Consider the following 11727-nt stretch of genomic DNA (forward strand, 5'->3'; position numbering starts at 1 on the left):
GGAACCAGGTAAAAGTAGGCGACTTTGTGGAAGACCAAGAAAACCCTGGTTGTACGCAGTGGAAGACGACTTAGCGACCCTAAACGTTCGGGGCAAATGGAGAAGTATCGTCCAAGACCGACGAAGATGGAACTCTACAATACGCCTGACTGGCGTGACACTACGCTGTAGCCATCAAGGTAGGTAGGTCCTTTCGATGTTTTATTTTTCAATATTGATCAAGGCATAACTGCTAACGTTGATTTTTGGGTTTACCTAGATAGTCTCCTAGACTACCTAAATGGGCTTGTGATATTCAATTACATTTAATCCACAGTTGCTTAATTTTTGAAATATATTATTTTATTTGCATCACTTTGATATTTCAACAAAAAAAAGTTTTTCCTTTTACAAGTAAAATATCATTCTCCTCTCGTTTTCTTACACGCCTAAAAGTGTATTTGTGGGGAAAAAGGTTATATCCATTAAATCACATTTGCTTGGTTCTTACTTCGTTTCAGGGGTTCCCCACCCTCAAATCGAGCGTGTATGTGTGCGTGTGTGTGGCACCACCCACCGCTCAAACGAAATTTTCTTTTTCTACAGTTCACCAATTCAAGTCAACCTACAAGCTAAGAGAGATATTGCTTCCTTACCGGCTAAAATCGCTTACTCAACTAAATTCTTTAACTCTCCAAACAATTTGGAATACCGTTGGATTTCGTACCAAATTTCTACGCGCGTTAGATTCGATTCGGTTTTTTGTTCTGGGGTTTTGGTTCTCGATTTCTGAGAAAAATGTGTATTATTATATGTGTGTATTTGTGTGTTTAAGAGGTTTTGATCTTTGTTGTGTGGATAGATTGTTGCATTGTCGACTAACATCACGCTTCACTTCCGTTTCGTCCGCTAAAATTTGATACAAAATTATTTTGCTTAAAATTGGCTGTCATTTCCGACTAAGACTATACATAAATACAGTGGTTTTTTGCTTACAAAAACACAGCGGAAGAACAAATAATTTACAAAGCAAAGCCTTACGTGCTAGGAAAGTATTTTCATTGTATTCTAGTGTTTTCTTGATCATCACATTGGCTCGAAGGATACTTCGAGTGGGGTAATTTTGATATCTACGAGGAAGTGTTCGAATCACTAACACACGGCACTGTATGTGTCTCCATTTATGATAAGGGCCGAGGACTCATACAGTCCGTGAGTGTTCTGATGGCACTTCCTCCAGGGTTTCGAATTTTTTGGATTGTGCCAAAATGGGGTCGCGTGGTCTCAAGCCGTAAGCTTGATCCAGCGGAATTTTCAATGGCATACAGAAAACAAAACTAACATAATGAAAATGAGTGACGATGATTTATAAATATATTAGGAATTAATGAATGTAAGACATCGGTGCTAGCCCCGAGGGCCGCGGTCTCTTGGGAAGCTTGGGCTGCCGGAGATCCTTCCTGGGGTCCCGGACTTTTGTGGCGGGCCAGGGCGAGCTTTGGCACAGCCCACAGCTTGAGACCGGCTCACCTGGGTCCGATCTTGTTTGACTTTCGCTCTTAACCGCTACTAAAACATTATTGCGTGACTTCGACAACTTTCTAGAAAGTGTCGCTGGAGTGACCATGAGTCCTGCGTAGCTCCTCGATTATTAGTACTAGTGATAGTAGTAGCTTTGTTTTAGAGTTAAAGGTAGTCGTATTAGTACACTAAAGTAAAATCACAATCAAAGGGTTTGAAGGGCTGCCGCTGCCTGTGGGGGCGGTCTTAGTTCTGAGGCCTGTACTCGGTCCGGTAGGACTTGACGAAGCTGGTAACCGAGGGTACAGGAGCGGCAGTTTCCGTCGTGGGCGACGCAGCCGTGTGATGATCGTGGACTTCATCAGTCTGCTTGAGACTGTCGTAGATCTGCTGGAAAGTGGGCATCTTGTCCTTGCCGATGGTCATCTCCTTGATGTCATCGTCCTTGGGGAGGACCTTCTGGTGAGGAACGTCGACGGCGGAGCCATCAGGTCGTACCATCACCACCATCGGTCCGGTCAGGTAGTTGGTGTTCTGTTCGTACGGGGCCAGATTGTCGAAATGGGTTGAGGCAGCTCCCTGGTATCGCTGGTACAGGTCGAATCCGGCAGCGCCTCCGGTCAGAGGCAGATAGTTCTGAGGTTCGGCGTACTGCAGGTCCTGAGCTGTGGCAGCATTATTGTAGTCGTAGTCCATGCCGAATTTGTCGACCTGGGAGTCCTGCTTGCGTTTGCTACCGGCTTGTGGCTTCGGTTCGTCGAACAGCGGATTGTGCTCGTACTGGCTTTCGCTGACGATCTGGGCCGGACCTTCCGTAGTCTGCGTAATCTTCTTCTTGCCGTTCTTGGTGTGGCCGTCCATCATGGCGTCCCAAACTGAAAGGAAGAGAGGAGAAGCGGGAAACAACAATGTTAGTCAGGTCATAAATTATGCGGCTGAGGTTCTACGGATAGGTTCGAGGTCATTTCCTGAACTTTTCACTCGCGCAATCGCAAATCGATCGCTTCCCGGTTCACCGCGGCGATGACGGCAACCCGCGATCGTATGGAAAAAACGAGTGAAATGATGGCAGATGAGAGGCTTTGGATCGAATAAGATTACACACGCAACGAGTAATTCCCGTATCAGGCAGAGGTCAGTGGAGATCACTTTGCGAGCAGAGAGGATTGCGTGCTCTTTCTTTTCACGATCGAGAAAAGTCTCGCATCGGATCGGATGAGGCGGAGCTGCGATCACGCTTATCACATTAAAATTAATGCATCGTCTGCGAAAAGCGTGGCGTGGAGAATCTCTTAAAGAGGAATGCCATCGGCAGTGTTGCCAGATTTGGGGTTTGCGATTTTCGTGAATACAGAGAGATTGATAACCGTATCGAGTACTGAACTTCAACAGGTACAAACTGTGATGGAAAATTTTGCCAATCTGGCACCCCTGCCGGCTTTGCGAGGAGAAAGAACACGAAAGCAGCAACGTATCGTCGTCGTTGGGGATCAAACACACGGCGGCCAAGGTCGCTCGGTTTTAAAAATAGCCGCCGCACGTATCGCCAACAATGCAGCTCAGTCAGCAGTGGTAGAAGCTCTCCTCTCCCTTCCAAACACCGTGAATAATCCTCTCCCTCAAAGAATATTAAATTAAAGCCTCCTCTTCGGCAGTAAGCACTCGTCCGTGCGTTTGCACATGCAACGAAAGCACAAACAGTCGTCATCCGACTCCGGTACTCAATATTCAAGTGCTGCGAAGCTGACGTCGATCGCGCTGAACCCCCGAGAGAGGTCAATGTGTAGATCGCACGCTAAGCTCATCTTCGATTCACTGGAGGACCCCATCACGGGATCCGGACTTCCTTGTCAAACCGATGGCGATGGCTTAGCTATTGACGACATTGACTCCGGATCGCACTCAATCACTGTTCGAAATGATTCACTCGCATCCCATAGGTGGACAGACAAGTGTGTGAATCTTGAAAAGCTCTCGTCCGGAAACGACTCTCAACCGCGCCGTCGCCGTAATTGAGTTGTCAATTATTCAATTGATTGCCTCTTTTTGTGGTTCTCTTGGATACTTACTTATATCATGGGCGCCTCGTTGGTACGGATCCATCGAGTCCAGATGCGACTCGTTCATGTCCTGCAGCTTGTTGATGCCGTACATGAGGAGGTTGCGCTTGCACATGTTGGTCGGCATGTCCTGCGAGCCCTTGCAATAGCTGGACACTTGCTTGGCGAACATCGAGTACAGGTGCGACATCTGAAAGTGGGAAGAGAAACGAGTCATCTCATGGGATATTTGTGGCGAAAGTGCGACCTTGAGAGAAGAAGCATGACTTGAATTTCGTGCGAAGCGACGAACCTCCGTATTTGGGCTCGCGTTAGTCATAACTCATTGCGCCTAATTAGCAAAACAGCTCACGAATAAACGGCTGGGCTTCGGGCAAGGTTACTCAAGGTCTAGCGCGGTCCAAAATAAGAGGCAAAAAAAGCTGTGCGAGTAAGCGAGGAATGGGCGGTAAATGTGTGGGAAGTGCCGAGTCGGTTGGTCATTGCATGATAAGGCAAGATTTGGATGTCTTCATGAATCACGAACGTGGAGAGAAGAGACTCAGTGCGTCGCAAGTGGAACCAATTTTTGTTTGTCTACTCCGTTGGCGTGGAGGTCAACATCAGGCAAGTTAGGTTTTGTGGTTTTGTAGGTGCTTTAATGAGCTTTCAATGAGATTTTTGTTCGCGTCCGAACGAGAAATTGACCAACGGCCGGATAAGGAGTGAGGATTGCTGCTTTGGAATGGTTCGTCACGGCCTAAATACTCAGGACGGCGATGACGTTCCGACACTATTGAGATTCTATCAAAGGTATACCGCTGATTCTTAGTCATAGCTCGTCATGAGTATATTCGTATTCCGTATATTTTTTGCTTATTGAAGGTAAAACATTTTTTTTTCGAGGTAACTTTTTTGATTGAAACGATGAAGCCCTTTTCAGCTAGATTTCAAACAGATAGATGTCAGATTTCATTTAATAAAAATGATCCCAAGAAACAATGAGGTACGTTCTTCCACCACGTTGATGATTAGTCTGAGAAGGATGAATCAAGAAAGCGGGAGATTTTCCATAGTCAACTGGTAGCAGTTGAAAGCGAACTTTTTCAAGAGCAAGTTTGATTGGAACAAAAGATTACCATCAAGAACATGATGAGTAATCGATCGAATTTTTTCCAAAGAACAAGTTTGTCATAATCAAAGCATATGAAATGGAGAGCTAATAGCTGCTCAGGTAATTAATTAATATTGAGAGGAAATTTTCCAAATAACTTGTTCGGTAGACAAAAGAGATTTTAATGAGAATTCTGTACACACATGAAATTTCCTACAATTAAATGGATGTGTTTGATTGAAATATAAAAAAAATCTAATAGGTAGCCGATTGCTGCTCAGATAGGATTTTCCTATAAACAAGTTCGTTAGAGTCAATCAGTTTCCACTAGGTGACTTAATACCGTCCACAACAAAATTGTTAAGAGACAGTTTTACCAAACATAAGAGATTGTTACTAGAAATTCATGACATTCAACAAGATGCAAAAATGAATAAACTAAACTGTATAAAAACTAAAAGTTACGTCAGTTTCTGACGTTGATTTGGTACCCAACATGAACAAATTCTCGCAGATGAAATAACGATGTATCATAATTGATTATAACTGTTTAGACGAGAAACTTACTTGAAACTGAAAGAGGGAAATATTATCTATACTGATCAGCTCTTGATGTTAACTCAGAGCCCAACTGATTAGCTGATAATTGCAGCTCTGAATAAAATGTCCCAGGTTAAACTTGTTCAAAATTGAACAAATTGAAACGCCCAAAATTCGACAATTATCTTGAATTTGAATAACTGAAATGATTTGTTAATCGGAACAAGGAAAATTCGCTTATTCGGAACGGGCTGACTTCACGCCAACCAAGAACAAACTTTCATGACACCGAAAACAAACTTTTTTGAAATTAAACAAAATTGTGTCGTCGATGCTTATCCTTATCCTATTAACTGATCCACATATTTACGGCTTGAAAAACTCTTATGAATTCGGCTAGTTTAGAAAGAGAAATAGCTAATTCTTTTCCAAGTTCCTAAATAATAAAACAAAATTTTATGAAATGATAAAAATCCTGCGAAAACAATCGGTTTCTAACGTTGATTTAGCGTGTAACGTGAAAAATTCTCGCAGTTAAGAATAACGATTTCCTAGTTTGATGGTTACTATTTAGACGAGAAAATTACTTGGAACTGAAAGAGATTTCTGGCAAAAGTATAACCTACGCTGATCATCAGCTCTATACGTTACTTTTGAGCCCAAAATGAACAAATTCTAACAGTTCTGATAATCCTTCTTACTTAGCTAGCTGCAGCTCAAAATAAAATGTCCCAGGCACAAACTTGTTTAAAATTGAACCAGTGTGGCACCCAACATTCGTGGATTCTCTTCAATTCAAATAACCATATCATCACACTGATGATTGTTATTCGAGTGTAAATTAGGCCAATCAAGAACAAAATTGTTTGGCGCCAAAGCAAACTTTTTTGGAATTATAGAAAACTGTGTCCTGGATGATCAATCCTATCTCATTAACTGATCCACATACCAAAGCCTTCAAGAACTGATATGAATGCAGCTCGATTTAAAAAAGAAATCACCAATTCTCCTAAATTCCCAAATAACCATATTATCAGACTGGTATTTGGTATTCTGATGTATTTTTCAAAAAAAAAAATTACTTGTTTGAAATTGTAAACGAATTCTAGTGCTGGAATGGCTCCCTTTGCTGCTTGACTTTTAAGCTTTACTTGGCGCCCAATATCAACACATTCTTGCAATTCTGAACAAGATTTCTATTTCATTGGCGATCGTTGTTCAGATAAAATTTTTCAAGGAGCAAAAATTGTCTGAAATTTGAAAGAAAGTCTTGCAAAACTTTAACTTGCTTTAACTATCAGCTCTTGGTTGTGCTACTTTTCCCCGAATGTCGTTTCCCCGAATGCCTATTCCCCGAATATCCCGTTTCCACGAATAGGCCATTTCCCCGAAATGGATTTTTGGACGCATATTTGTCATTTCTACATTTCAGGGTGGTGAACGTACCGGTCATCTGATATGCACCCTTCTTTATTTGATTGGCGGTTCTCACGAGTTTTACCGTCTTCAGTATTTTTGGCAACATGTGTGTAGTCGAGAATGACCAAATACCTCCTTCTTTTGGTTGCTTGGTTTCTTTTAATTTACCATCCCCGAAAACCATTTCCCTGGATGCAATTTCCTCCTCTCTTCCCAGAAAAAATCGTAATATAAGTGACATACTGAAAGCTTTTCATGATCCTGCTGCCCAAAAGTATTTCAAATGCTAGCTGCTGTAAGATTACAGGACAATTGATTATTTTGTTATGAAATTCATGTGTTTAAAGTAACTGATGTTCATAATAATGCCCAAAAACTCGTCCACGTCTTGAACAACCTTTAAATCTGGCTGAGATAGTAAAATATATCATCAAATTTCCTAAATTCAAATAAGCATATTAACAGACTGATAAGTTTTTTTTTAAAACTTTTGGATAACAAATTTTTACAGAAAAACTTGTCAAAAATTGAAAACCGAAGCAAAATTGCCTGAAATCAGAAAAAAAACTTACAAAAGATTTCTGGTGTTGAAAATTTTGTATTCGGCACCCAATCAATTATAAAAAAACGCATGAGTTCTTGAAGTTTTCAACGAATTGTGTTTCGGCTTTGCCAAAACTGAGTCCCTCAGAAAGTTTCGATCGTGAATTTGGCCAATCAAGAATTTTTGCTTTCAAAACAAACTTTTTTGAAATTAAACAAAACTTTGTGGTCGGTGATTCTTGTTATAATATTACTTCCGTTATTGGTTGGCTCTTGATCTTTATTGACTTACTTTAATTGCCAGCTCTTAGTGTCAGTTTGGTGCCCAAGATTTAAAATGTTCTGCTGTTTTGAACAAAGTTTTCACTACATTGTGCATTGCTGCTCAGATGAAGTTTTCCGACACACAAACTTTCTTGGTTTACGAATACTTGCAGTTTTAAGCAACATTTCTACTTGGTTTATCATTGTTGTTAAGAAAAACTTGGCCATATAACCAATTTGCTTGAAACTGAAACAGATTCCTGTAGAAAATATGGTTTATTTGGACCATTTGGCTCAAGACATTGATTTGGTGCTAAAACAAAAATCAAGCCAAAAAATTTTAAATTCTGGAACAAATAAATTTGTTTATATTGGAACAGATTTCTGATGAAAGTACGATTTGCAATGATGCTCGACTGTTGAAGTTGATAAGGTTTTTGAAGAAAAAAAAATTTAATTGCTGGAGAACAATTTTTTTCGCTAGGCTGATGATTTATTTTTAGAATAATTACAAATTGTAACCATTTTTGACATCTAATATGGAAATACTGCTAATAGGAGCCCAATCAATGATCGAAAACGCATAAATTTCCATGAAGTTTTCAACGAGTTGTGTTTCAGTTTAGCCAAAACTTATTCCCTCGAAGAAAAACGAGCGTGAATTTGGCCAACCAAAAATTTTGGCGCCCAAAACCAACTTTTTTGAAATTATACAAAACTGTGTGGTCGATGATCTATCTCATCCCATTAACCGAACCACATACCAACGGCCCAAAGAACTCGTCCCCGTCTTGAACAACCAACCTTCGAATCCGGCTTGGCTAGAAAGAGAAATCACCAACGGCGATATCTTTCAAGATAGCCAAAAATTCCAGCTCCCAGCATCTTCCAACAAGCCCCCATTTGTGCAGCATCCAACCGGTCCCCTCGCACACTTGTCCCATAAAAAACCATCTAATTTTATTCAGCGCCACTCTGTCGTCCCGGAACACATCGCTGCGCGAACACGGGAGTCGTCGTCGTCGAAGCGGGAAAAAGAAATTTACAACCCAACCGATCCGGTTCCATCCAGTTCCAGAAAGCCCCAGTCTAGTCCAAGTTCAAGTCGACCGACGAAAGAAGATGATCGCTATCTCCGGCGTGTGCAAGCCGGAGTCGAGGATCTTCAGAACAACCCCTCGTTTCAACCGCGCAAGGTCATCCAAGGTTATCGCGGTCCAGGAATCTGCCAACCGACCGACCGACGAGGGCTAAGCTATGCATAAAACATGATCATCGCGAGCGAGCGAGCCGGCAAGCTCTCGGTATGCTAATGTTGCATTCCGGCGTGTTTGACCTCTCGCCCCTCCGTGCCCCAAAGCAGAAGAGATCGATCATCGATCGGATCGTTCGGTTGAGGGCTTGGGCGCAGCATCTACAAAGTCGATTGGAATCTCTACACGTTCTATAGTGGCACATTGTCGGACAGAAACTCAGAAATTGAAGTTCTGTCAACAAGTGTTGTAGATTTCCATGCAATAGAATGAAGTTATCCAAAATTTTATTCCGAGCGATCATCCAAAAATTTTGAATTTCGGGTAATCTAGTTGTAGCATTAAGGGGATAGTTTCTTGCGCACTTTTCGAAAATAATGCTTCGATTCTCCAATTTGATGATTGCCATACAGTTGTCCACTTTTTATGTCACTAATTGTAACAAAAAATGTAAAATCAACTTTTTTTCAAAATCCGAAATTTTTGGTTTTTGTTTGTTTTTTATGAAGATTACATAGAACATCAAGTAGAAATGGTAAACTATCGTTTTCAATCGCTTTGGAACACTTTTGACGTTTTATGCGACCTTTGCACGAAGGTGTGCCACTATGCACCGGTTGAACCTATAGAAGGGGTGCGCGGGTGTGACCGCGATCGTGTACTTCCTCATCTCATCTCTCTCGTCGAAGGGTGATGAAGTGCTGTGCCGTGAGGAGCCGCAGATCGATTGATCGAGAAATCGTGACGCGCTTTGGGGTTAGGCTCTCGATTGAGCTGAACCATTAGGCAGTAGCGGGATTTTTTCCCCTCCAAACAAAGCCAGTAGGAATTACATCAGCGAGCGATCATTGATCGTTGTAATGTTCCCACCCTAGGACAGGTTGTAATAGACTTGCGTCCAGTGCGAACTTGTTGAACGTTCGGCAGCGCAGTGACTTGGGACTTCTTACAGAACAGGTTTGGACGAGTGACCGTGACCGTGAGGGATGGAAAATCTTCGTAGCCATCTTCGCCGTCATGACAGGTCAATTGGTTGATGCTAACAAACAAGGCTCCATCCATGCTCTTCTTGAGGGGAGCTGGGGCTGATTTGTTTACGACATATTTATTTTTATTAAATATAAACAAGTGCGTTGCGGAATTGAGTTGTGCATAGTTGTCCGTATTGCTTAGTCACGTTCCGTCGTCATGAAGAAGGAAGACGGAATCTTCTTGTTCTGAAGAGGGTGCCATGATTGGTCTGACAGGGTTCTAGAAAGATTACTTGATCATCAATTAATAAGGACTCAATACGACGTGAGTCAAACAGATTGAATCATATTCTTGTATGTATTCAATGTTGCTTTGTTGAATATTACAGTGTAAATTTTAATCATGCTTATCAACAAGCTCCCTACCCATGCTGGACAGGGCAACTGTTAAAATATTGTAATGATCGCTTGGATGGAGCATGTGGTGGAGTTGCTATCATCATTCGGCAAATAAACCACCAAATATTTTGGCATTTGAAACCAACATTTTTGAGTCTTGGCTTTTCAATGCACTGGACAACTAATTCCAATACTTAAACTGACTTGCGGAAATTGATTCGCAATTAGTCAAAAATCCGGACAAAAATTCTGAGCTTATTCTATGTTCGGCAAGTTAACATATATATTTAAACTAACACAAAACACTCATATATAAGACATAAATGTAATATACAACAAAATACTGATAAAGTTCATCGTTTATCATTTTGAACCTAAAGACCTTGTAATTTGTTACTACTTCATCAAACTTTCAAAGTTTCCAATTATCATCAATCCCTACAACAAACAAGTCAGCCTCAAATCAATCTCCCATCGTCACCTATTCGACCTCCAACCATTTATTGCCGTTTGATGAAGTTGTAAAAAGTTCCCCTGAGCCGAAGGCAATAGTAGATTTATTGATCTCCACTCAACACACAACATTGTATGAACCGAGCCGATCGTCTGCCTGCCTCCAGCTTCGCAAACGATCTCTCGTGTGGGTACAAGATCTACATGCACAGATAACTGACCTATTCCTCATGTGGATTCCGAAGAACCGCTCCTGCCTCCGGTCCCCCTTCACCCAACTCAAACAATTACTACACCAGAAGCTATTACGTCTGCCAATTTTCCCGGAATCCCGTATCAACGATTGAAATTCAAGCCACCCGAGATGTTCACTCACAACCCACTCCCCTCCCGCTGAACCTACCTTTTCGCCCCGACTCAGGAATTCCCACATGGGGATCGCGGAACCGGAACACTGCGACAGCAGGGTCATCGCCATCAGGGCGACCCCCAGAGCAACTCCTGCACTTCGAACCATATTTTCACCTCCGAGCACTGTTCTTGCTCACACAATCTGGCACTTGCTTGTTGGCAAACTTCAAACTTTTTGAACCCCCCAAAAAAGAGTTGCACCGTTTTTCTTCGACCACGTTCACAGCTGTTTATGTTATTTCTTCGCTGATCACTGATCACCGATTCAAATCAGCCTTCACTTCCTTCCGGAATCTCTTGAGCGCTTTCCACCACTTTCGTCTGATCGGTTCGTTTTCACTTGCTTCACAGCAGCAAATCACCTTCCAATTTTGCACACCAATTTTTCTCACTTACAACGTTTTTTTTTTTTCAACTGTTGGAAATCTTCCACTTGCAATCAGTTTCGTTTCGAATCAAACTCACTCTTCACTGCGTTTGTGTTTTTGCGAGCGATCATCTACTTTACTCAAGCTATCGTGTACGAATAAACAGTGCCGCCCGATTGGGTTTCACCTTTTATACTGCCGAGCGACTTCGGCTTCAATGACGTCATACGAGTGCGACCGACGACCGGGACCGACGATCGCCGCCGTGAAGACGTCGCGACCAGCGATGCCAGATTGTTGGCGCTGCAATTACGTAGTTCGATTATTACAAAGAATAGACCAAATTTGTACCATATGAAAATCACTTACAATTATATAACCAAAGTGAAATAGGCCAAATTGCATTTATTACGTAAAACAATTTTCGGATTTTTTAACCCCCCTCCCCCATGA

General features: G+C 41.9%; 1 protein-coding gene across 1 annotated transcript; it reads right to left on the reverse strand.

Moving 5' to 3' along the window:
- Positions 1-320: 320 nt before the first annotated feature.
- LOC5568900 (rhythmically expressed gene 5 protein) lies at positions 321-11447 on the reverse strand. The gene is made up of 3 exons (XM_001658173.2): positions 10899-11447; positions 3570-3750; positions 321-2375 (listed from the first exon to the last, which is right to left on the reverse strand). Exons 1-3 carry the CDS (start codon positions 11010-11012, stop codon positions 1747-1749), a joined length of 924 nt encoding a protein of 307 aa, XP_001658223.2. The 5' UTR covers positions 11013-11447; the 3' UTR covers positions 321-1746.
- Positions 11448-11727: the final 280 nt, after the last annotated feature.

The sequence above is a fragment of the Aedes aegypti genome, chromosome 2, assembly GCF_002204515.2.
Source record: "Aedes aegypti strain LVP_AGWG chromosome 2, AaegL5.0 Primary Assembly, whole genome shotgun sequence".
Taxonomy (NCBI): domain Eukaryota; kingdom Metazoa; phylum Arthropoda; class Insecta; order Diptera; family Culicidae; genus Aedes; species Aedes aegypti.

Excerpts from the sequence above, each read along its gene's own strand:
- LOC5568900 (XM_001658173.2), bottom strand. The coding sequence starts at position 11,012 with ATGGTTCGAAGTGCAGGAGTTGCTCTGGGGGTCGCCCTGATGGCGATG. Across the intron at positions 3,751-10,898 it reads TCCTGAGTCGGGGCGAAAAG|ATGTCGCACCTGTACTCGAT; the intron begins GTAGGTTCAGCG and ends TCCCACTTTCAG. Across the intron at positions 2,376-3,569 it reads ACGAGGCGCCCATGATATAA|TTTGGGACGCCATGATGGAC; the intron begins GTAAGTATCCAA and ends TCTTCCTTTCAG.